General features: G+C 40.8%; 1 protein-coding gene across 3 annotated transcripts in view; it reads right to left on the bottom strand.

Moving 5' to 3' along the window:
- Positions 1 to 26,663, bottom strand: part of PDE1B (phosphodiesterase 1B) — a 230,555-nt gene that overhangs the window by 29,269 nt on the left and 174,623 nt on the right. For all 3 annotated transcript variants that reach the window (XM_070741008.1, XM_070741010.1, XM_070741009.1), the window contains 3 exons: positions 4,295 to 4,408; positions 929 to 1,111; positions 25 to 91 (listed from right to left, as the gene is read on the bottom strand). In XM_070741008.1, the coding sequence (XP_070597109.1) occupies positions 25 to 91; positions 929 to 1,111; positions 4,295 to 4,408 (364 nt within the window). The remainder of the gene's footprint in view (positions 1 to 24; positions 92 to 928; positions 1,112 to 4,294; positions 4,409 to 26,663) is intronic.

Below are 26,663 nucleotides of genomic sequence, written 5' to 3'. Positions count from 1 at the left end.
TGTTAAAAGGTAAAGAGTTGTTACCTTCAGACAGTTGATGACCGATTGAGAATAATTGGGTCCCACAGCTGTGTACGTCCGACGGAACATCCTGTGAAGTAGAGGACACAGTCAGACAGTCCCGAGGAGATCTGGCTCACTTTCAATTAGAAATAGCTTCCCAATCCCATCAACATGCAAGGAGCATTCAGCTTGCTCCAGGTAAGGCAATAAATTTTAGCCATGTTGAACTGGAGCCTCTCCTCCAGAAATACAGTGGTACCTCTACTTATGAACTTAATTAGTTCAGTGACCAGGTTCTTAAGTAGAAAAGTTTATAAGAAGAAGCCATTTTTCCCATAGGAATCAGTGTAAAAGCAAATAATGTGTGCGATTGGGGAAACCACAGGGAGGGTGGAGGACCTGTTTCCTCCCAGGAGATTCATAGAGAGGCCCCATGGAGGCTTCTCCCCTGTGAGCCGACACGGGTTTTTGGAGAAGGGCGGCATACAAATCTAATAAATAAAATAAATAAATAATAAAATAAAAAACCCGTTCTTGGTGTAAGTGCTTGGTGATCTGAGCTGTTGGTTAGCTCAGCCGAGACACAGCAATCTGGTCTGCCGTGCGAATCAGTTGAGATAAAAAACCAAGGGGATAGAGGACAGGGAGTCCTCGGAGAGAGGCGGCATACAAATCTAATAAATTGTTATTATTAATTGTGGAGGCAGGAGGCCAGGGCTAGCCAGAGGTGTTATTTGCCGTTTCTCCGAACTACTCAAAATTTCCGCTACCAGCACCCGAACCATACACCAAAACGGCTGAATACCCCTGTTGTCATCCCATGTGAAACATTCCTTATTCAATCCCACAAGCATTACTTCTCATCCCTCCCACCTTATTCCGCTCTAATCCCAGGCAGTCCAGGGAGTGGTAAGAAGAGCCAAACCTTTCCACAAAGATGCCAGCTTGAACAGCATGCACAATGCTGCGAAACTTGGGCTTCTCCTCCGAACGGCGCCCCTTGGCCCGGGTCTGCTGGGTGAAAGTGGAGGCCAGCCAGTCTCGCACTTCAGAAGGTACGGCATCAGATTTGATCTCTTGGAGTTCATCTTCTGTGTCCAGAATCTTCCTGAAACAGGAATGGCGCCAGTGGGAAGAGCAAGGACAGATTATAAGCAATTTGAGGCAATGTGCATCAAAATAGGAGACAAAAGCTACAATTGCATTCCACCCCCCACCCCTCCGCACCATTTTTTTTAAAAAGCCCACCGAACAATAATAATCCTGGGACTTAGCCCGGTTTTCAATACTGATGGATCATTTTTTAAATGTTAAAAAGAATTTTTAAAAATAAAATGATGAGATGTTTAACTCAAGTTTCCATAACATTGCCCATTCCTATCACCCATTTCCTCCCATGTTGACTGTATGACTGTAACTTGTTTCTTATATCCTAAGATTTTTATTAATATTGCTTCTTCATTGCTTATTTGACCCCTATGCCAATCATTAAGTGTTGTACCACATGATTCTTGACAAATGTATATTTTATTTTATCTACGCTGAGAGCATATGCACCAAGACAAATTCCTTGTGTGTCCAATCACACTTGGCCAATAAAATTCTATTCTATTCTATTCCATGAGTAAGATGGCCTTAAGTCATATCGTTCATTCATTCATTCATTCATTCATTCATTCATTCATTCATTCATATCAATCAATCAATCAATCAATTTCTATAGCTACCTATCTCAGTAAATGACCATTGGACAATTCAGAACAGGTCTTACAATTAAATTTTTGAGAAACATTTTAAAACAATAAAACCAGTAGGAAGCACTAAAACATCTAATCAAAATTCACAATATTTGTCCTGTTACCAATATAGCCAGGAAAAGGGGCCCTTGGTGCATTCCATAACCCAAGCTAGGGAACATAGCCAGGTTTTTAAGGCCTTACAAAGGGCTAACATGGTCGGGGCCATTCTAGCCTCCGAAGGGAGGATTTTAGCTGCACCAGTACTAAAGTGGTATTCTTCCCCATATTCTGAAAGTGCAAGAGCAGATTCAAAGCGAGTAAACCTGTACGTTTTCAAGCATTACTGAAGGGAAGTCAGATGACTGATAGGAACTAAAAACAATTAGAATAAAGGCCCAACAGGAATCAGCAACAAATTTCACAGGTAGTATTGTTTTCTGACAACTTAAGAATGGGTGAAGAGGAACTCAGCAATAAGGAAATGCCATTAGTGCTTCTCTGGATCTTGGATAGAGATTAGGTTTCTTCCAATGTGCCCTTACTGGGGCTTCTCTTAGCATCTGGGAGAAAGTATTTTCTACAACTTCATTGAAGAATGAGCTTGCAATTTAGATCAGCGATGCCCAACTTTTCTGGTACCAGGGACAGATTTTTTGGAAAACAATTTTTTCACTTTTTTTTTTTGAAGGGGGGGGGGACCGTTTTCCATGCAACCTATATCCTATACATGCCCTGAAGCTTCACTTGGTCACCTGCCACTTGTGCACAATGGTTCCTAATAGGCTGCGGACTGATACCGGTCTCCGGTCCAGAGGACCCCTGATTTAGATAACAATGTATAAGTGGTGTTGTGGTTAGCTCTGGCCCATCTCCTGCCCCAAGGACTGTGGATGTGGGAGAGACATCCACATGCTGCAGGCCTGTTTTGCCCCCCCCCCCGGTGGAATCAGCTGATGAAGGCTCCTCTGACCAAGAAGACATGAGTGACAGGGAGGAGGAGAGTGTGGCAGACAGCTCAGAAGGAGATCAATTATCTCTCTCCTCCTTGGATTCAGAACAAGAGTTAATGATACAGCCACGCATGCGGAGAGTGATGCATAGGCAACAACAACTGAGAGATTATTATCAAAGAAAATGAGGCCACCTGTGGTTGGGTGGGGCTGTGGTAATTAGTGAGGCTGCTATAAAGAGCAGCCTGTGGGTTTGGCCATTGTGGAGGATTATCTGATCGTTGTGTTTCGTGCCTGCTTTGCTGACTTTGATCTTTGTGTGCTGATTTTTCCCCGCTTTGAAACTAAACCAGAGCAAAGTGTGAAAGAAGAAGGACTGTGAATTGCCTCACAGCTGCAATCTAAGTATCACAGAACTGATAAGGGACTTGTACAAATTACCAATTTGTTTGGAGACAAGTGCTCTTTGCTATACAAAAAGAGTGCTTCGTTTATTTGCATTTTCGGTATAAAGAACATTGTTTTGAATTTTCAAACGTGTGTGTATCTGAAATTGTATCTGTGCATTTTTGGGAGGATTCTACCAGAGAGCTCAACAGAACAAGTGGCACACTGTGCCATATCAGAGGGCACGCAAGATTTTGCCACATTTCAGATCCCATGCACATGCGCATGCTGGCCAACTGATTTTCAGCCTTGGGAAAGGCCATTTCATCCTCCGGACACTTCAGGGAAGTTTCCCTGAAGCCCTGGAGGCAAAAAAATATATATCCTCCAACGGATAAACCAGAAGTTTGGAAAAATGCATTTCCAGTTTGCTTTTGTGCTGTTTGCACTCCGGAGGGTTTAGGGAAGCTTCCTGAAGCCCCAGAGTCCAAAAAACAGCACCATGGGCAAACTGGAAGTCCGTTTTCTGAACTTCCGGTTTGCCCATTTGGGCATTTTTTTCACCTACCAGGCTTTAGAAAATCCTGAGCACATACACGGGGGGCAGGGGGTGTGGGTGGTTGCGCATGCATGGAGGGGAGGGAAAGGGTGTGGGCATGTGCATGCATGCTAGCACACACACACACACACCTTTTTGCACCCAAACCCACCGTCATTGGTGTATACAGTACTTGAATCACTTTCTAGATTCAGTGCATCCGAGGTTGATGAATTTTTCATATGTCAGACTGCCACTAGGGGGAACCACATCCATGCTTAGTGCCAATGTGAACTGTGATTCACAGCGAGATCCATACAGTAAGGCATTCAGAGCTGGTTAAAAACTCAGCAGAGATTCTGCCAACATCCAAAGCCGTCGTCTTCAAATTACTGGCAAACCAACTACCATCTTCAAATTACTGCCAAAGCAGTGTTTTTGCCCTAGGAACTTCCCATAATTCAATTTGTCCTAGTTTTCCTTATGCTGGGTGCTCTTCAGGTGCACAGATCAACTCGCAGAATTTTCAGCAATTGCCAGGAATGTGAAGTCCCTAAGTGTGGACGGTGCCCAGTCTGGAGATGGGTGGGGGGCTCATTTTGACTTTGGGGAATGAGGGGGAATCGCTTTGGACCAGATAAGACACCCATAAGGCTTCCCAACCCTTCCATCCTCACCTGGTCTCATCAATATAAACTGCTTCAAGCAAAGAAGCTGTGTATTCCAAATTCTTCTTCAGGTCCACAATATTCACCTCTCCGGTCTCCAGCTGTTTCACCATATACCGCAACCTGTAAATTGAGGAAGAGAAAATGAAGAGGAAGGGAATAAGTAGACTAGGTAAAACGTCTTTCATATATGACAAGCAGAATTTGTGATCTAGCCATAAAGAATAAATTAGAATCACTCTTTGATATGTAAATATAATGCAGATCCTAGCTTAGAAGAATGTTAAAGATGTTTGTACAGACCCTCCAATTGGTGGTGGGGTATATATGTTGTTAGGTGGTGGGTGCACCTTCACAGGGCACTGTTTTATGTTGTATGATGTGCAGTCTGTGTGTGCAAACATTTAAAAAACTAATAAAAATATATTTTTTAAAAAGGTAAAACGTCTTTCCTTGGACCACCTGCCAAGAGAGCATCTCTCATCGCAATCCCACCTCCTCAACAAAGAGCCAACCAACAAGAAATCATATTCCAGATATTTGGCACCACAACGAGCAGATAATCTCAAGGAAAGCAAACAGGACTGATCATCTTTCTAGAACTTGCAACCCCTTCAACCATCAACTACATAAAAAATGGCTCTTTATTCTTATAAGATTGAAATTTAGTTAAATGACTGAGTGTTAGACCGTAAAAGAATGTTAGACCGTAAAAGACTGATTGTTTGTGGAAGGGGAAAACTTTTACTTTTAAAAACCGCAGGAACATTCAGAGTTGGTTTTCTCTAGCCTGTGATATATCCAATAAAACTGTTCTCTGAGGACTACTGCAATGCTCTCTACACGGGGCTACCTCTGAAGAACGTTCGGAAACTGCAAATTGTGCAGAACGAAGCCGTGCGAGCAGTTATGGGCTTGCCCAGACATGTACATAGCTCTCCAACATTACACAGACAGCATTGGCCGCCAATTGGTTTCCCGACGCAATTCAAAGTGTGGGTTATGACCTATAAAGCCCTACATGGCATGGGACCAGAATACCTGTGGGACTGCCTTCTGACGCACGAATCCCAGCAACTGGTCAGGTACCACAGAGTCAGTCTTCTCCAGGTCCCATCAACTAGACAATGTCGGTTGGCAGGTCCTAGGGGTAGAGCCTTCTTTGTGGGAGCCCTGGCCCTCTGGAATCAACTCCCCCCGAAGATTCGTACTGCCCCCACCCTCTTTGCCTTCCACAAGAGTCTTAAGACTCATTTGTGCTGCCAGGCTTGGGGCTATTAGATTCTTGCCTCCTGGCCGATGAGTACAATGAGAGAAAGTTGATTGAATGGGAATGACTGCTTTTTATGGCTTGGGTTGTTTAGATTTTGTATTTAATTAATTGCATCTAAAAAGTTATACATTGTTTTATTATATGTTGCAAGCCACCCGAGTCCTCAGAGAGGGGCAGCATAAAAGTCAAATCAATCAATCAACATATCTGCCTTGGAGTTTTATTTGCTAGGGACATATTACTTGGAACCTTGAAATGGGGTCTTCTTTACTCAATACCTAGAGGAACTTTCATTCCCCCCTTTTTTTCTAGTCTCACATTCCTGGAGGCGTCTGTAAAATGGTAAATGACTTAGCTTTACTAGATAAATGGTCAAAGCAAAGGAAACTGCAGTTTAAAAATTTCCAAATGTAAAATAATGCACTTGGGGAAAAGGAATCCTCAATCTGAGTATTGTATTGGCAGTTCTGTGTTAGCAAAAACTTCAGAAGAGAAGGATTTAGGGGTAGTGATTTCTGACAGTCTCAAAATGGGTGAGCAGTGCAGTCAGGCGGTAGGGAAAGCAAGTAGGATGCTTGGCTGCATAGCTAGAGGTATAACAAGCAGGAAGATGGAGATTGTGATCCCGCTATATAGAGCGCTGGTGAGACCACATTTGGAATACTGTGTTCAGTTCTGGAGACCTCACCTACAAAAAGATATTGACAAAATTGAACGGGTCCAAAGACGGGCTACAAGAATGGTGGAAGGTCTTAAGCATAAAACGTATCAGGAAAGACTTAATGAACTCAATCTGTATAGTCTGGAGGACAGAAGGATAAGGGGGGGCCATGATCGAAACATTTAAATATGTTAAAGGGTTAAATAAGATCCAGGAGGGAAGTGTTTTTAATAGGAAAGGGAACACAAGAACAAGGGAACACAATCTGAAGTTAGTTGGGGGAAAGATCAAAAGCAACATGAGAAAATATTATTTGACTGAAAGAGTAGTAGATCCTTGGAACAAACTTCCAGCAGACGTGGTAGATAAATCCACAGTAACTGAATTTAAACATGCCTGGGATAAACATATATCCACCATAAGATAAAATACAGAAAATAGTATAAGGGCAGACTAGATGGATCATGAGGTCTTTTTCTGCCGTCAGTCTTCTATGTTTCTTCCAATTTTCAACTTTTCAAACCACAGATGTCCTTTCAGAAGGGAACAACAAAAGTGGATTTGATTCTCATCTGAATGCCCCTCTTATAACTCATTCCACCGATCACATTTTTCTTGCGACACAATGATCCTTACCTGCTCTGTGCAGACAGAGCGCTTATATTAATAGCCCAGCCAAAGCAAACAATAGGTTAGGTCACGTAGTTCTAGCCAGTTTCTCTGTGTGCTGCTAGTTAATAACAGGCCATCAAGCTCAGCCAGGCGCTTCGTCTCTAATGTTTCACTTCCAATTAATCAGTCCTATTGTAATGCATGAAAGACACTGACAGGAAAACAACAAACACCACTTAATCGTTCCCCACCGAAACCAGAGGAGCACATCATTAACACATGAGTGTCTTTTGAAGGAAGTGGGAAGTGCACACACATTTCCTGGGGACAAAAACAGCCTGTTAACAGCAACACAAAAGAAGCCACTAAAACAAGAAGTCCCGTCTTTGAACTCAGAGCTTTCCTTATCCAGCATCCTTCAGAGGCACATCAGTATTACAGTTCCCAGGATTCCCAGCCAGCAGGGCCCAACACTATTGGAGACTCATTTTAGGAACAGCTGCTGAAAAACACAAAAAATTCAAGGTATTTCCTTATGGAAGCCTCTGTTCTATACTGGATATGACAAAACAATCACATCAGCTGTGCTACATGTTACACAGAAAGATCAATCTTGGGGGTGCTGCCATTTTCAGTGACAGCTCAGCGTGTCTCATAATCCACTGCCGTGCCTTGAAAGAATTTTTCAGGGTCTCAACTGCTGAATGAGAAATCATTGTGATTGGATGAGTTATGATGGATGTGTTTAAATATGGGATTTTTAGAATTTGGGGTTTTATGGTCAGGATTGATGATTTTTGTATTGATTTTATTCTGTAAGACAACCTGGTGCCCCGGAGAAGGGGCGACCTAGAAATTTGATAAAATAAATAAAAAGGAATCGCCCTTCCCAAAACCGTTCCTTTTACCAGTGGGGAATAAGGCTTTTATCGATGGGGAATAAGGCTCCTGTTAAATCCTTGCCAGAATGAAGGACTGCAAGCTTGGAGTAAGTAACGGTTCTTTTTATTAGAACAGGAGGTAACGGTTTACAGAACGAAACAAGACAACAACGCAACATGGCCGTGCCTGGCAGCTATATATACCCCGGGCTGCCAGGCTCAGTCAACCAATCACCTTATCGTATTTTCCCGCCCCAGGAATATGGGGCAGGTACAAGGCCTAACTGTCCTCTGGACACAAAAGCTTCCATCTATTTTTTTTCCTTGTCTAAATCAAACTGGTGATGTGTCAACCGTGGGAGCTAATGACAAACAATGGATCTCTCCGTCCTTGAAAAACTCTCATTTCGGAGAGATTTCACCCCATTCTGTAGAAAGAGCGGCACCGTAGAGTAGAAGGGAGAATGAAAACAAAAGCACATCCACACAGCAGCAGTCTTTCTGTGACTGGATTACAAAAAGTCAGAGAGGGTAGCAGACAGAGAAGTGAGGCTTAGCTAGTAATAGCTAGAATGGGGAAGGGGGGTGAAATGTTGGGGCAGGGAATGTGAAGGATGCTCTCTAGGGCCCTCAAAGGTGATGAAGGATGCCTCGGTGAATGGGAGGCAAACTTTGAGAGCCTGAGAGATTGAGCTTAAATGTTGTTGGGTTGTTTTTGAGTGGGCTGAAGACTGCAGTTGGAATTTTCATGTTTTTCTCCCTCTAGATTTTAGTGTGGGTGAGATGCTCCTGCTTTTATTATTATTATTATTTAATGCTATGTAAAGGATGTCACAGAAGGGGGCAGCGTTTACCCAACTTTAGTTGACTGCAAAAGAAAAAAAGATAAGCAGTATCTGGATTAAGATCTGGTTAGTATTGGGATTTGGGAGGGGGAAGTATCAGAAAAAAATTAGGCTTGTAGGGGAAGTTGAAGAAACACTCTGGAACCTCAATGGCGAACCTATGGCAGGTGTGCCACAGGTGGCACATGGAACCATATGGGAGGGCATGCGAGACTTTGTCCTGTGTAAACTTCAGCTGATTTTTGGCCTTTGGAAAAGCAATTTTGCTTTCCAGATGCTTCAGGAAAGCTTCCGTGAAGCCCCGGAAACAAAAAAAAATCCCCCAATGGACAAACCGGACATTTGGGAATACAGTGGAACCTCTACTTAAGGATGCCTCTACTTAAGAACATTTCTAGATAAGAACCAGGTGTTCAAGATTTTTTTGCCTCTACTTAAGAACCATTTTCTACTTAAGAACCCAAGCCCAGAAAGGTTTCCCAGGAATTTTGAGAGCAGCACAAAGGCCTGGCCATTTTCCTGCCATTCCCCCTTTAATTCTGAGATTGCCTCCCAGGGCGTCTGGGCGCGGAAAGGCAAAAGGGGCGCTCACTTCACCTTCTTCCTTCAGCAGCCACTGTCCTCCTCTTCTTCTTCCTCCTCCTCCTCCCACCCAAATTCCGAGCTTTTATTTCTTTCCTAATGGGTTTGCACGCATTATTTGCTTTTACATTGATTCCTATGGGAAAAATTGCTTCTACTTAAGAACGTTTCTACTTAAGAACCTGGTCCCAGAACAAACTAAGTTCTTAAGTAGAGGCACCACTATACGCATTTCTGGTTTGCCCATTTGGGGACTTTTTTTCACCTACCAGCAATGGTAGGTTCCTACTGGTGTGGTCCAGAGAGCTGTGCCAGTATGAACGCACTGATATTCCGTGGTTTTTTTTTCTGATATTCCGTGGTTGTTTTTCTCGGCCCTCAGCTGTGCTTTGGATGAAGAATAAAGGTCAGCATTAAGACAAGGGTGAGGGCAGAGATGTCATTTTTAAAAAATCTTCTTTTTCCACACATTAAAAAAACCACCAAAAATCAATGGGTTCATACCGATGCAGCTCTCTGGACCACATTGGTAGGAACCCACCACTGCCTACCAGGCTTCAGAAAGGCCTGTGCGCATGCAGGGAGGAAGGAAGGGGTGTGGGCACATGCACATGTGCTAGCACACACACACACACACACCCTTTTGGCATGCAAGCAAAAAAGGTTCGTCATCACTGCCCTAGAACAGGGATCTCCAACCTTGGCAACTTTTAAGTCTGGCGGACTTCAACTCCCAGAATTCCAACTGGCTGGGGAATTCTGGGAGTTGAAGTCCGCCAGGCTTAAAAGTTGCAACGGTTGGAGACCCCTGCCCTAGAAGATAGCAGTGGGCAGTCAGTTCCATGCGATTCTCAAGAAGATCACAGAGGTGTCTTTATTGTAGTCCACAGGAGCAAATCTCGGCTCGAGAAAGGTTTTGTTGATATAAAGTAGGATTGGACAGACCTTAAAAAACAACTTGGAAGAAATGTTTCTGGAATTCATGAAAGCAGCTGGACTTTCTTTGGGGGAACCTGAAGTAACTACCTTGTACTATGAACTATGAACCACAGCCTCTTTTAAGTAGAGACTCTTAAAGCAGTAGCATCTTTTCTCAGGCTCTTGCAGGAAGACGTGTGTGTCAATTTGACAAAATTGAACGGGTCCAAAGACGGGCTACAAGAATGGTGGAAGGTCTTAAGCATAAAACGTATCAGGAAAGACTTAATGAACTCAATCTGTATAGTCTGGAGGACAGAAGGAAAAGGGGGGACATGATCGAAACATGTAAATATGTTAAAGGGTTAAATAAGTTTCAGGAGGGATGTGTTTTTAATAGGAAAGTGAACACAAGAACAAGGGGACACAATCTGAAGTTAGTTGGGGAAAAGATCAAAAGCAACGTGAGAAAATATTATTTCACTGAAAGAGTAGTAGATCCTTGGAACAAACTTCCAGCAGACGTGGTTGGTAAATCCACAGTAACTGAATTTAAACATTCCCGGGATAAACATATATCCATTGTAAGATAAAATACAGGAAATAGTATAAGGGCAGACTAGATGGACCATGAGGTCTTTTTCTGCCATCAGTCTTCTATGTTTCTATATTTCTATGTGTAACAAAGAAAGGTTGTGCTGACACAACTGTCGAATCAATTTTTCCAAATAATTTTTGAAGCCTGCATAATCTTGGTGTAAAATATATCTCAGATTTAAATTACTGTCTGCTCTAGACCACTAAAAGGCCTTTAAAAGAGGGATCATGTGCTTTGCTTACCCCTGATCTATATGGAAATTTTTAAACATGGGCACTGTTATAAAATCACCTTAAATCTCCAGCTTAAATCTCCCAGAGGCCCAAAATCTACAAGCACTGCTGTTCCAATTTCCTCCCAACCATGACAATGTCAAGCATCTTCTTATCGCAGTATAAGAAACCTGCATTTTTCTTTAGCTTAATTTAAACACAATCTGCTACAGTAAACCAAAATCAAATAAACTCAACATGATTGAGCAGGGGGTGGAGGAGTTTGGACTGCAAGACCTCCGAGGGACATTCCAACTCTGTTTTGCTGTATTCCATATTGGAAGCAGGACCATCACACAGGAACATAAGAACATAAGAAGAAGAGCCATGCTGAATCAGGCCAAAGACCATCGAGTCCAACATTCTGTGTCACACAGTGGCCCACCAATTGTCCTTGGGGATCTTGAACAGAAAGAGAAGGCAAGACCCTCCCTTCCCCCTGACCCCAACAAATGGTACTCAAGGGAATCCTGCCTGCCTCAACCAACATAGAGGCAGCACATGGACATCCATTTCAATAACCACCGATACACTTGGCATCCATGAATTTGTCTAATCCTGCCTTGAAGCTATCAAGGCTGACAGCAGTCACAACCTCTTCTGGAAGTGAATTCCATAAACCAACGACCCTCTGGGTGAAGAAATATTTCCCTTGATTTGTCCTCACTTTCTTACCTATGAGCTTTAGGGAGTGCCCCCTTGTCCTAGTATTGTGTGATAGAGAAAAGATTTTTTCTCTATCCACCTTTTCCAACCCGTGCATGATTTTATACACTTCGATCAAGTCACCCCTTAAACGCCGTCTTTCAAGGCTGAAGAGACTAAAGCGTTGCAACCTGGTTTCATAAGGGAGGTGCTCCATTTCCTTTATCATTCTTGTTGCCCTTTTCTGCACCTTTTCCAGTTCCATTATATCCTTCTTGAGGTGCGGTGACCAGGAAGTTGAACCCCATTCTTAAACCAGAACAGAGAAAGACTAGCTTTGGTTTCTAATGAGAAATTAGATTATTAGGCTTTTATTAGACCAGAAAAGACAATTTTTACATTCTCTATTGGATTATACATGTATTTCATTTTACGCTTGCTTACTTGTGGGTATTGTATAGATAAACCACAGGGGCACTAGGTGGGATGGCATTACATTTGATGGGAAGAGTATATTGTGCAAAACCTACTTTCACTTTTCACTTTGAAAATTCAATTACCATTAAATAACAACACAAAGAGAGCACTCATGCCCCCAAATTATTCAACATCTACCGAGCTTCAAATGCCAAAGGAATTAAATCATTAGATGTAAAAGCAGCAGGGGCTGTGTGCCCGATAACGGGAAACAAGAAAAAAATGTCATCATCTATTAAGACACCTTTCCCAAACAGGTGTCTTTCACATGGTGTTGAGATTACTACTCCGAGGAATACCTAATCAGCCTGTCATCTGTAAACACTGATAATGTCAGGCCTCAAACCCAAGGAAGACATATGGTGTTTCTTCCAAGCCGAGTTCTTTATTGTTCAACACCTACAGACAGAATCTTGCCAAAATGAAGCCGTCTCCTATCTACATCTACCATATACTCTGAGAACTGTTAAGGAGTGGGGTCTATGGAGATTCTCAATCATACAGGCAGTGGTTTGTTTGTTTGTTTGTTTGTTTGTTTATTTATTTATTGGATTTCTATGCCACCCCTCTCTGAAGATTCGGGGTGGCTTACAATATATAAAAACAGTAAATTACAATAAAATGAATCCAATTAAATTAAAATTACGTAGCTATCTAAAATCCCTAATTATATTAAAAATCAATCACACCCATTCGTACAGCAATCATACAATTATTCGTTGACTAGGGGCTAAGATCTAATCAGCCCAAGCCTGATGACATAAATGAGTCTTAAGACTCTTACAAAAGGCGAGGAGGGTGGAGGGCAGTGTGAATCTCTGGGGGGAGTTGATTCCAGAGGGCTGGGGCCCCCACGGAGAAGGCTCTTCCCCTAGGTTCTGCCAAACGACATTGTCTCATTGACGGGACCTGGAGAAGGCCGATTCTGTGGAACCTAACTGGTCCCAGTTCAGCCCAGTTCAGTGAACTCCCAGTTCAGCCCAGTTCAGTGAACTGGTAGCGGTGGTTGCCTCTTGAAAAAGTACCCCTGAAATATTAGGGAGGGCTTGCCTCCAACCTCTTCCTTTCATGCAAAATATTTGGGTTGATCTGCCTCTTATTCCTCTGGAATGCACACCCTCCCTCCAGGGTGTCTAGTCTATTGCATCACAGATAAGGGTGTTGAAATACATGCAGAAGAGCAATATCAAGGGTTAAGGCATTGGGCTGCACTGGGGAGACCCAGTTTAAGTCCATCTTAAACCTGTATACTGCACTAGTCAAAAAGAGGGCGGGTAAAATATTTACTGACCCCTCACATCCTGGACACAAATTGTTTCAACTCCTACCCTCAAAACGTCGCTACAGAGCACTGCACACCAAGACAACTAGACACAAGAACAGTTTTTTCCCGAACGCCATCACTCTACTAAACAAATAATTCCCTCAACACTGTCAGACTTTCTACTAAATCTGCACTTCTATTCTACTAGTTTTCCTCATCATTCCTATCACCCATTTCCTCCCATGTTGACTGTATGACTGTAACTTGTTGCGTATATCCTAAGATTTTTATTAATATTGCTTCTTCATTGCTTATTTGACCCCTATGACAATCATTAAGTGTTGTACCACATGATTCTTGACAAATGTATATTTTATTTTATGTACGTTGAGAGCATATGCACCAAGACAAATTCCTTGTGTGTCCAATCACACTTGGCCAATAAAATTCTATTCTATTCTATTCTATTCTATTCTATCTTCAGCTACGGAACCTTCCTGGAATGACTTAGTCATATTGTCTTAGTCCAACCTATCTTGTTGGTTGCTATTTCTGTTGTAGGTGGGGGTGGGGAGGAAAGACCTTTACACTTTGGGCTCCTGAACAACACAGGTAGGTAAAAGATATGCAACCCAACTGGACAAATTTATACCGAAACACTTTTTTGTTTGTTTGTTTGTTTAAAGGTAAATATTCTGCATTATGCTGCATATTGTTAAACTTTAACGTTCTATAAAGGCTGCTTGGCTGCTCTTCAACTCTCTAGATTATCAGATAATGTTCTACATGGTGTTTGTTTTTCTCTTTTTAAATAATACCACCCTCCCCCACAAAAAAATTCCCCTGATGTTGATAAGATGATTGTTTTAAGAATAGCACATCTTTCTGGCCAGCTAAGCAACAGTGGCACCCATGGGATAAAGATATATATTTTATCATTAAATGGTGCTCCCAAAATAACATGTTCCCAAGCAGTGGATTTTGGTTCCTTAGTAGAGACAACTGAAATATCCCTCCCCCCACCCCAGTGTTATATATTGTTTACTACTGAAGCTTCCTCTTCCAAATATTATTAAGTACATAGTCTTTCTTACCAGTTGTCTCTATCATAATCAGTAAACAAAAGATATCAAGCTTAAACACATTTTAGCTGCAATACATAACTACAATGCAGAGCAGGCAGAGAATTGCAGAGCTAACCTAACAGTGTGTAGCCATTAACAATGAGTAGCCAGACAAAGAGAAACAGAGAGGGTGACTCAGAGAAATAGTCTATAAACTCTAGCTCCCTCTTGTGGTAGTCTCCAACACCTGCAGCCAACATAGTGCCAACCCAACAATTAGGGACCGAGTCCTAACAGTGGGCTTCAAAATTTTTAGCAAGGGGTTCTCAGCCTTGTTGCTGGGTGGGTTTGGCCATGGTGGGCGTGGCCAAGTATGCCTCCTCCTACATGTTTTTGCCCTCCCTAGACTCTGGAGGCTTTCCTCAAACCCCTGCAAATGAGCGGTAGGTTGCTCCCAGTTCGGACCGGTTCTTAGAGCCGGTAGCACCAGTGGCGGGAAGTTCCGCCCGCCCACCCAGGACACCTCTGCATATGTGCAGATGTGGTTCATGTTTGTGCGAGCCAAATATTTATATATTTTACAACCCACTGCTGTTGCAAACCCCCAACAGCCTACCCCTGATGTCATCCCACTGTCGATGTTCCCATCTATCTTTCTCAGAGAATGACAACTGAAATAACATCCTGAGATAGCCTTCTATGAAAGGACATTGTCTGTAAGAGATCATCAGGGTGAGAGAAAGCTATTCCTTTTTTTCCCCTTTACTTGGCAGACAAAGCCACAGCTTCCTAAGTTGACGTGTACAAGTACAATGCTTTGAAAAGAAAGCTGGCATAGCCACAAAAATTACAAAGAGGGTCCTGCTTCAAACCACAAGATTAAAACCTCTATCACTGCAGCACAATCTATATTAGACTGCTTTAGATAAACTTGGACAAGAGCAATCATTACTGAGCAACGAAAAGAAGGAAGGATGAAAATCCCTGATATGATTATTTTTTAAAAGAACATTTTCCCCGAGTTAATGGCCAACTATTATCTTTTAAGACAATAGAAGCAGTTATTCATTTCTTTTATGTAGAGATGTATTTCAGCATGAAGCCCAGCAATAAAGTGCTTAGAGATCATGTTTTCTGAGTTATTTACAGAATATATAAATAGTAGCATACAAATAATATTTACAACCAGAATGGAGGGGACTTTGGTTCTCCCGCAGTAGTATTGTGTAGGTGTTTGGGTGGTTCAGGATGGGGAATTTGTGATGGGCGGGGCATGTTTATGTGTGTTGATCTTTAGGCGTCATGTTGATTTCATTGTATGGATATACTGTATATATACATACAATGACAATAAAATATTTATTTTAAAAAGTAGTGGTTGCTAAACTGCAATTCTCAATAGCCGTAATTGGATGACTCACAATGAAGAAGCTGGACGTTGCAATCCAAGAACTTCTTCATCTAAATCTACAATTAATTTATTTATTAAATTTATATGTCACCCATCTCAGTATGAAAAGTGACTCAATAATAGAATGCTGACTTCCAATTACCATTTCATATGAAATCAAGGGGTATTGAATGCTAAGATGTATCGCTTTCTTTTCTGCTAGTTTTTAAAATTATTGATGCTATAATCAAGCCAGGAAAACCACTGAGTGGAATTAGAAAGAAAAAAAATTAAAAACTTATGCAAGTATAACAACAGTTTCAGCTGATTATACAATACAGATCTAATCAGCTGCATTTCCTGTTATGCTTTCATAAATCTTAATTTTTACAATAACAGATTGTAACTTTGGAAGTAGCAATTCCTTATACAGTTGATACTCTAAGGATTTAATCATTTTAAAGGCTTGACAAATAATGTATTCTACAACAAATCACGGCCATTGTTCTCTTTCAAGTGGAATCTCATCTCTGGACTGTACTCCTTTTCAGAGAAAGTGCCAGTTCACATAACTTGCTATAACTAAACAAAAAAATCCTCTACTTAAAAAAAATACTAGGGGGGGGATCTAACTTTTTGCCTCTTATGGTAATTTTTACGCATTAAAACTTTGAAATGGTTCAGTCCAAACATAGATTTATAATTCCTTTAAAAAATAACTTATCAGGAAAACCCAGGCATTGCTTAGGTACTATTTATCAGTTATTCCTTGGCATGGGAAATGACCAGGGAGTAATAGATTAATTTCTGTTTATTCACCCTTGAATTAAATGGCTGCTTTGTTTCTTGCAACAGATATATAATTTTCCTCATCCATCCTACCCCATTTTCTATCTCATGTGTGCACATTTACACCTGTTACAAACATTTCTCTCACCAATTAAGGAATCTTTAGCCTTCATCAAGCTGAGATTTTGTATATTTGAATATACGTGACTCTTAATCTATGAGGTGATTTTTTTTTTCTCCCCAGCTGTCTTAATACACATATCTGTGCTTTTAAAGCACCTCTTCTGAGGGATTTACACAGCCCAGCCAACTGATAGGTTGTAAAAAATAATTTTGTTTGTCTGTTTCCTTCTTTCTTCAAAGGGCCAACCTCTGTCCTGGCTACACATATAATGGAAGACCCTGAGTAATGTTCCAGAGTTGTAGACTTTACGCTGCAGACTAAACCAAAGTAGGGGAATAAAAATGGAGAAAATGAACCTGACTAGTTTACTTTAGCTTTCCTCATCTTTCAGAGGCCAAAGCGGATGAAGGCAGCATTTTTGTATCGGTATGTAATTTTGGAATCATGTTGCAGGTACTTTCACAAAATGAATGCCAGAGAAAGTCTGCTTTTTCACATAATGAATGGCAGGATGGGTGTAACGAAACAAAAACGTGATTTAACGCCTTCTGGCCCTTTGAGACAAAAACCTGAGTGTGGGTTAAGGAAAAAATAGCTTTGAAAAAATTCCCAGGGACAATATGGAGAGAATATCAGCCCTGATGCCTACAAGCGTCTGTCCCTGTCCCCACGATTTCAATCCCGGCAGAAACCAAACGAGAATCGCTCCTCAGTGGCATTTAACTCCAGACTGCTGAGTTTTAGTGCAAGGATTCCACGAGCTCTTCTGGACTTTGCTACCCATATTCTATCGCCATGGCAACACCCCAAGAGACTCAAGATACAGAACAGGGATGGACATATGTGTTTGTATGTTGGAGTGGGGAGGAGCGATACAATATTCTGAGAATACCCGAGGCTATTAAAACTCACACCGGCAAACAAAGCAGCTAAAAATAAAGCCTTTTGCAGAACTTTTGAGATGACCATTTATTGAATTCAATCTCTAGAGGCCTCTCACTTGCAGGAGACGTTCTGGTTTGGCCTATTTCATAACCTTCGGAGAGGGGCAGCATACAAATCCTCCTTCAACATAAATGCATACTGTCAGTGAGGTCTGCCTCAAAAGGTTGTTGTGAATACAAATGAGAGCAGCGGGCCCTGAAAAAACATTTTGAGTCCTTAAAAAAGAACAGGATTTTTTTTTTTTTTTAAAAGACTATATAGTCTTTTTTTTATATAGGTAGTTTAGTGACCGGTCCAGACCATCACTTAGCTTTCCTTTGTTTTGCAAACCAGAAAAACAGTAGTGGGCTCCAAACTTTTTAACAACCGGTTCTCTGCCCTAATGGCTGGCTAGCTGGCTGGGCATGGCTGGGGGGATCATGTGACTGAGTGGGCATGGCCAACTTTGCTGCAATGTAAGGATTGGTCATAAAGTTACTTTTTCATCATCATCATAACTGTGAATGGTCATTGTAGGAAGCAGTCACTTCCTACAATGAAGCCACTTAGAAGATAAAAGGATGGACATCTGTGTATGGCAGCAATATACAACCTGCAAAATCCAGTTTAATCTTCTTTCCTGCAAACCAAATCGGAGAGAGGCGGCATACAAATCTAATAAATTATTATTACTATTACTATTACTATTATTATATTATATAAGTCTTTGGAGAGGGGCAGCATACAAATCTAATAATTATTATTATTATTATTATTATTATTATTATTATTATTATTATTATAGTTCTTATGCAAATCTGTGAAGGCATCAGTATTCAGCATTGCTAAGAAAGTTTCACTGTGCTAGAGTTGGTTGGGATCTAGTATAACAACAACAACAATAATTCCATGGCCAGGGCATTGCAGATGGCCAAGGCATAGCTGCTCAAGCTCTCTCTTTCTCATTCAAGGGGACTACAGATGAAGCACTCCTCAATAGCCTAAATCAGAGGTCTCCAAAATTGGCAACTTTAAGACTTGTGGACTTCAACTCCCAGAATTCCTCAGCCAGCCAACTTGTGGAGCCGAAGTCCACAACTCTTAAAGTTGTCAAGTGGAAAGCTCCTGTGTTCACATGCAGATGTTGCACATTCACATCCTTGTTTTGAGCTAGGCCAGTTTGCATCCCTCCAAGAACACCTGCAGATGTGACCTATACCAACAGTGGGAGAAGTTTTCTCTTTGTGAAGCCAACTGGCTCTGAGTCACAGCTTCCCAGCTGAGGCAGCCAATCTGGAGGAAAGGAAAACAAGATGAGACATTCCTCTTCCAATGGACTACCAGCTGAGATACGACCAAGAAACCCCTAATGCCGCCTCAGGGTCTTGTGCATATTAAGCAGCACTTGGCAATGCAACTTCCAGGGAGGATTAATAGCAATTTGGTATGTCTCAGAAGAGCAGAGACAACACCACAGCCTGACTGTCACTGCTGGATGCCAAACTTCCTCCAGACAAAGGAGGAAGCATGAAATCAACCCACTTGATCTCAGGACAGCTGTTAACCATGAGATAGCTGCAAAAACAGAAGTTTTATGGTTAGATTGCGAGAAGTTTCTAAAATCTATAAAGGTACTTCAAATTCATGTTGGAAATGTGAGCAACAAGAGGAGACTTTTTACCATGCTTGTTACATGTAAAAAGCTTAAAAACTGATTCAAATACACATATTAATTCACATGATTTAAACTATTAATATGTGGATGAAAACCGAGATGCTCCTTTTTGGGGGAAATCCTAGAACTTGGTTTCTAAGGTTGATAAGTAGCAGCAACATTTTATATGCACCAAACTCAAAGGATCTGACATTACCTATAATGGATGGTAAAGCTCAGGTGGTGAAATTGATAGCTTTGATTAGAGAAAAGACATTTATCAATTTTAATGCTGATTGGAAACCCTTTTTGTACTTTCTGCATAAAACAGGAAAAAATGAAAATTTGATACATGGGTCTGATGAGTAGAATATAATAGATATGAAAAAAAAAAGTTAGTGTTGTAAATTTAAAGTAAGAGATACATGTAAATTTATCCTTATATGTAGTGATGGGCGAACCCAACGGTGTTCGGGTTTGGCAAGTTCGGACGAACTTCACGCAAAATTCAGCTGAACCCGAACCGAACCAAAACCCAAACGGGGAATCCCACCAGGAGATTCCAGGGGCGGAGCTTTGACATCACATATACCGGCAGGTTGCTAAGGACGCCAAGATGATCACTTCCTGGATTCCATGGAATCCAGGAAGTGATCACCTTGACGTCCTTAGCAACCTGCCAGTATATGTGACATCAAAACTCTGCCCCCGGAATCTCTTCGTGGGAGGGATTCCCCAGCTCCTTTTGTGCCTCCCTCCCATCCTCCCGACCGGCCGATTGCTCCCCGGTGTTCGCCTTCCTCTGCCGCCCGGCTCCTCCTCCTCTTCTCAGCAGATGACAGCTGGGCGGTGGCTTTCACGGCGTTTGGCACAAACGCCGAACTAAATCACGAATTTTTTTAAAAAACTGGGTTCAGGTCCAGCATGCAGAACACCAGAAAATTCTGTACGGACCCGAATTGTGCGGGTTCGGTTCGCCCAACACTACTTATATCTATTGCAAAAGAAATTTGGAAGCTATTTCCTTTTCTTTCTTTTTTCCTTCTGCACTTTTGGCTTTGTTTTCTCTTTGCTTCTTTGCTTTTTTTCCTTTTCCATGTCTTAAATATTAGTTAGTTTTTTTATTCTTCCATAATGTTTTATTTATTTAGTGTAACATGACAGAAGAGAAGTAAATGAATGCACACCATCCATATAATAACTTTCACGGGGTTACGACTGTGGCTTCATAATTGGATGTCCAATTCAAGCTCTCCTGCCATTACTTTGTGCAGATGTTCTAAGAAACCAGAGAACACACGTCATGGGCAATCTTGCACAATATTTTTATTTATTCATTTACTTGGTCAGATTTTTATGCAACCCTTCTCCACAGACTCACGGCAGCTTACAACAAAAGAATAAAATACAATATAATATAATTAGTGAAACCCAACCTAATACTAAAACTAATAGTTAAAACCTCAATAGTATAAAAAACATTCATTCAACAACCATCACACAATCACATCTACGACAAGAGGAAGATGTTAAGCTCAACGGCCCCAAGGCTGCCAACAGAGGTAAGTTTTTAGAGCCTTGCAAAAGGCCAGGAGGGTGGGGGCAGTGTAAATCTCTGCAGGGAGTTGACTCCAGAGGGCCGGGGCAGCCACAAAGAAGGCTCTTCCCCTAGGCCCCGCCAGCCGGCATTGCTTAGCTGACGGAACCTGGAGAAGGCCAACTCTGGGGGACCTGACTGGATGCTGGGATACGTGAAGTTTAATCGTTTGCATATTACTAATATTCCATATTAAAGACATTCCATGCTTTTTATGTTCCATAATTTTTTTTAAAAAAATATATTTTTAATTCAAATAGATTAAAAGCGGAAAACTCATTCAAGGCATACAAGCTCATCCATTATAGGCATCCAGGTGGAAACAAGTCGGACAGAGTGCAAAGGGGCTGGGAGATCAAGGGCGTTAGAGCACATAATTGTAGTCCAGTAGAAACGAGGTGAGTGAAGGCTGTCAAAGACCAAGCTCTACATTAACCCTCCTTGCCCTTTCTGATTATGCAAGCATCGCTACTGAAGCATATGAAATATTTAAAAATGAAAGTAACATGAGAGGAAGGTCTTGGAATGAATCGACCTATAGATGTCCAAAAAAGTATTTGGTGAATTGGGACCATTATCATATCAATCCGATAACAACCTTCTATGCAATAAGCTAGGGCAGAAGGTAATGATCCATCCAGGGTAAAGGAGGGGTGATTTTTCCTGGACTGGGGGTTACTTTAGATAAAAGATTCCATGCTTTATGCTTAATGGGGATTGGGGGAAAGACCAAATTAATAGCTCCTTATGAAGGAGGTGGCTAGCTGAGTAAACTCCCCCCCCCCAACTACATGCTAGGGTTTTGTTTTGTTTTCCTATACAGCAGTGGTTCTCAACCATTCTAATGCTGCGACCCCTTAATACAGTTCCTCATGTTGTGGTGACCCCCAACCATAAGTCTAGTGCCAATTCTCCAGACAGAGCTTTATGCTGATTGGCAGGAAGGTCTGAGGGACACCCCCACTGTAAACACCTGATTGGTCAGATTGTAAAAATATGTTCCAAGATGCCAGAATAAAAGCTTTAGTTCCTAACAACATGGGAAATTTATCTTTTCTCATGTTCTTAGGTGACCCCTGTGAAACGGTCGTTCAACCCCCAAAGGGGTCCCGACCCCCAGGCTGAGAAATACTGCTATACAGGAAGAATGAAAGAAATAGCACATAAAACCCCTCTTCCTTGAGCTAACAGTCTAACCCAGCACAGTCCTTCATTATGCTAACTGTAGGAAATGGATGCAACAATGAGTAAAGTAGTGAGTAGTAATAGTAAACCAACCAGCGATACTACACTGGTAGTAGAGAGAGAGCATCACCTTTATCCTCATTACCATAACCACAAGAGCCAGAATGTGACTTTGTATTAACACAACATATCTGACTGAGCATGGGTCCATACCCTAGGTTCAATCCTGAGGGGCACACGACATGGATTTTGTAACTTGCTAACTAACATAATTACTTTGCATTTTAATTTGATTTATTTTCTCTCTTTTAAAATGATGTTTGGGTTTATTAGCTTGTAACATTCCTAAAGTGATAAACAGGCTGGAGACTAGCTCCAGGTAAGAAAAGGTTTCTTAGTATAAATTGGGGTCTGCTTTATCTCTTTTGTGAACTCCAAACAACCTTTTTCCTTACAATTTACCGGTATGCCTCTTCTGACCTCAGCCCTCATTTTAATGATCATGTGTGATATTATGGGATGCAATTATGTAACATGTTTGACTCCATGTAACTGATTTCCTATGCAAAGGGGGTGTTACATTTATCCTGTCCAATAAATTTTCCTCTTGCATCTTCTTGGTTAACTATATAAAAAGGAGTGACACATAGGGCTCCATGTTCTCTCCTTCTTCATAAAGAGATGAATATGCGTACCCTAATAAACTGCTTTTAAATGATCTTCTAACTGTAGTTGCTTCTTGGGAAAATAAACTCAGGCTGAACCTAGGGCCAGATTTGGCTATCAGACTTTAACTGTCCTAAAATGAGTTTATTTCATTGTTGTTTTATTTTTTTCTCTCTTATAAAAAAAGAAAGCTTATGATTCGTAAAAGGCACTGACTATATTTTGAAGTTGCTTCTAGCACACTACGTTTTGTTTTCGTTTCTGTTTTCAACATCCCACACTTCCCCAAAAAATCTTGTATTAGTGTGCCAGGTCTTCTACTTGTGTACATGCATACAGACAAATCCAAACACATATACCCCCCCCCTTCCTCCTTACAAGAACACTGAGAGAACATAAGGCATGGGTAAAAGAGAGAAGCAATGGGTATCCATGCAGCCTTAGGTTGAAACACTAACAGACAGAAGCAAAATTGAGGAATGGAGAATTTGCTTTCTTCTTCATTGTAATTGTAAATTCCACAACCAGTATGTGGGCAATGGAAAAACATATAGACAAGTAATACATTGTACAAGAAAATCCACTGACTAAAATATACTTAGCTTAGCACAAAAGTATAATTTAAAGATAACTTGTTTATGCATGCATACCTATACCTTTGGTTATTTTCCCTCTTGTCGTCACTAAAATCAGCAATGAAGGATGGGGGGAAAGTTGGGGGGTTCATTATTTTTATTCAGGTTGAAATCTCTTGTTGAACTATTGCAAATATTGCCTTCCTTATAGCTGTGCCCTGACTAGCCAACCAATCAACCATGCTGGCTTCTAGAGACTTCAACTTTATTTCTCTCTATTAAATGCATGAGCATGTTATTACTTTCAAGGTTGACTCAGCCTTCCATCCTTCCAAGGTGGGTAAAATGAGGACCCAAATGGCTCAGGGCAATAAACCACTTACAGAGGACTGTAAAGCAATGTAAAGTGGTACCCTGTTTCCCCGAAAATAAGACAGTGTCTTATATTAATTTTTGCTTCCAAAGATGTGCTACGTCTTATTTTCAGGGGATGTCTTATTTCTTTTCAGTGAAGAAGAATTCACATTTATTGCTGAACAAAAAAAAGGAACATTTATTATATACTGTACAGTAGTTGTCATCACAAACCAGCATAACCAGACAAACTGTGAATCCTATCAAGAATTTCTTACTACTACCAATTTCTTACTACTACTTACTACTACTACTAATTTTTCCTATGGGAAAAATTGCTTCTTCTTACAAACCTTTCTACTTAAGAACCTGGTCATGGATCGAATTAAGTTCATAAGTAGAGGTACCACTGTATTAGGTTCAGAGGTGGGATTCACATAATTTGCAAACCAGTTTGGCCAGCACCAAAAATGTGAGCGCATGCAGCTTTGTTCACATGTCTGGCTGACACACATACATGAGGCTTGAAAATGAAGAAGCACTCCATGTACAACAATTATACTTTCTTCAAATATATGTTATATATGTTCTGTTCAGGTATGCTGCAAAACAAAACATCTCCTATGTCTTACTTTTGGGGGATGCCTTATATTAGGCAATTCTACGAAACCTCTCCTATGTCTTACTTTCGGGGGTGACTTATTTTCGGGGAAACAGGGGTGGGGTTAGGGTTAGGGTTAGTTTCTAATCCTCTCTGAGCCACCACATTGTTTAGCTGACCTCTCGTCTTTGTCCATTTCCTTCAACATTGTTGGAGTGAGGATCGAATGGTAAGTAAAACCATTAACTCTACTTTGATTGACTTGGAAGAAATAAAATGAAAGATAAACAAGTAAATGTCTCCTATTGGTAAGAACACCTCCGGAGATCAAGAACAAACATTCATTTAAAATTATATAAAGAAATCCGGGGGCTAAGTTTTACTTTATTAAATACATCCAAGAATTCTAAGTTTTGTCCATTATCTAAAAAAATTTAGATAAGAAACAATTTTTTTTGTTTACTCACTTAGCACTCTAGAGACTTCATAGGTAACCATCATTAAGGATATGATATCATGTATTCTTTACTTCTGCTTCCAAAGCAGAGTGTTGCTGCTGCTGCTGCTGCTGCTGCCAACTCGGATTATGGCGTCAAAAATGCAGACTGTGAATATGCATTGTGCATTCACAGTCTGTATTTTTATGCGAATAATAATTACCTTGGACAGACTGGGTGAGATGGCTTTGGGGCAACGTCACCCACAGCTGCACTTTCCGGCTTCGCAGGCTCGTGATTGATTCGTCGGCCAGAGCATCTCCCTTGCTGGCTGTCAACTCAGCCTCCCATCCTGAGCAATTTACACAGCAAGGCTGCAATCTGAGTTTGCTATCTTTTCAATTAGCCCAGGAAGGTGGAAGGCAGGCCGCGATGCTGCCAAAGGGGACGGAAAACACAGCAAGTGTTTCTAAGTGTTTCAGAGCTGACAGCAAGGGCAAAGTCAAGGAGACATGCTCCATTCAGGAGGAAGATGTCTCCCAATGCACGGACCACCCATGGTCCTTCTCCTTTTCCCAGCCAGTAAATTCTACCCAGCAACAGTGCTAAGCATCCAACTTTTTTTAAAAAAATAGATTTTATTAATTATATACATATTAAAAACAGTGAGAACAGAACACTGTATATTCTATTTGTAGTTACATTTGTGAGATGTCTGTTATATGACAGTACAACAAATATCCCCCTCCCCCCCAACTGTATCTTCTACAGTTTGTATTTGTAAGTTCACGGTCTTTAGTATCAGCGTAATTATACACATAATATTGGTAGTAATAATAATAATAATAAAAGTAAAAAGAATCCATCAACAAATAAATAAAGTATTGTTAACCTATATTTGAAGATGTTATTTATGTTTTCTTTTGCTTTTTATTTGGATATTATGTACAGCTATTCTTTTTTCGATTTTCAACCCACTTATAAAAATCTTTCCATGTGTCTTTATCTCGTGTTTGTTTATTGTTTTTAAGTTTTTGTGTTAGTGTATCATATTCTGCACAATCAAGTATTTTATAAGCATCTAACTTTTGGTTAGGACCATATTCAGATACCATTAACCACAGGGAATCAAGTTCTCGCATTGCAACCAACAGTGAAAAACAAAAAAAAGTTTCTCCAGAATAGCATTTCTCAATTTATAATGCCATTGGTTTCACATCTGCCCACCGAGGATGTATAATTTGGCTTCTGCAACCATCTCAATTCAATGCAAATACAGGGTGGGTAGACAAAATTTCAAGGCTTTGTCCTTGTAAACAGGTACCTTAATGTAAAAGAAATCCCTGAAATACTTACAATGGTTTATTTAGTGATCAAAGTTACAGCAGCACTGAAAAAAGGTGATTTATGACTGTTTTTCACACTTATGACCATTGCAGCATGCCCATGGTCGCATAATCAAAATTCAGAGGCATGGATAGATCTTCTAAATGCTGCAACGCTCACTATTAAGGTTAAGAAACTGAATATTTTTTGATATGGGATGTATTTAATTAATGGCTAGACAACAGGAACAGAAGTTAGAAAGTAGAGATATAAAAAGGGAAATGTTAATATGGAGAGTTATCAAAGAAGATAATGTCATTGTTATTATATTATTACCTTATCAATATCATTGTGATGAATACTAAAACAAATATGTAGATTATGATTGTTTTAAAACAACTGTACCCCCAGAGCACACACAGTTTAATGGAAATTGAATGTTATATAAATAAAATAAATAAAGTATGGGGAAAAAATTTAGAGGCACAGCAACTGACTCGTATTTATGATGATTGTAGTATCCAGGGGTCATGTGTGTTGTGGCCTGCCAGCTGCCAGAGAAGCTGGTGGCAGACTCATATGATGAGGAGGTTGGGGAGCAACTTGGGCCAGTTCTGTAGTCTGGGGAAGGCTCTGATGGATGCTCTGCATCAGATGCAGAAAT

The sequence above is a fragment of the Erythrolamprus reginae genome, chromosome 2 (genome assembly GCF_031021105.1).
Source record: "Erythrolamprus reginae isolate rEryReg1 chromosome 2, rEryReg1.hap1, whole genome shotgun sequence".
Taxonomy (NCBI): domain Eukaryota; kingdom Metazoa; phylum Chordata; class Lepidosauria; order Squamata; family Dipsadidae; genus Erythrolamprus; species Erythrolamprus reginae.
The sequence above is the reverse complement of the archived record's forward strand: the minus strand, read 5'-3'. Positions and strand labels throughout refer to the sequence as shown.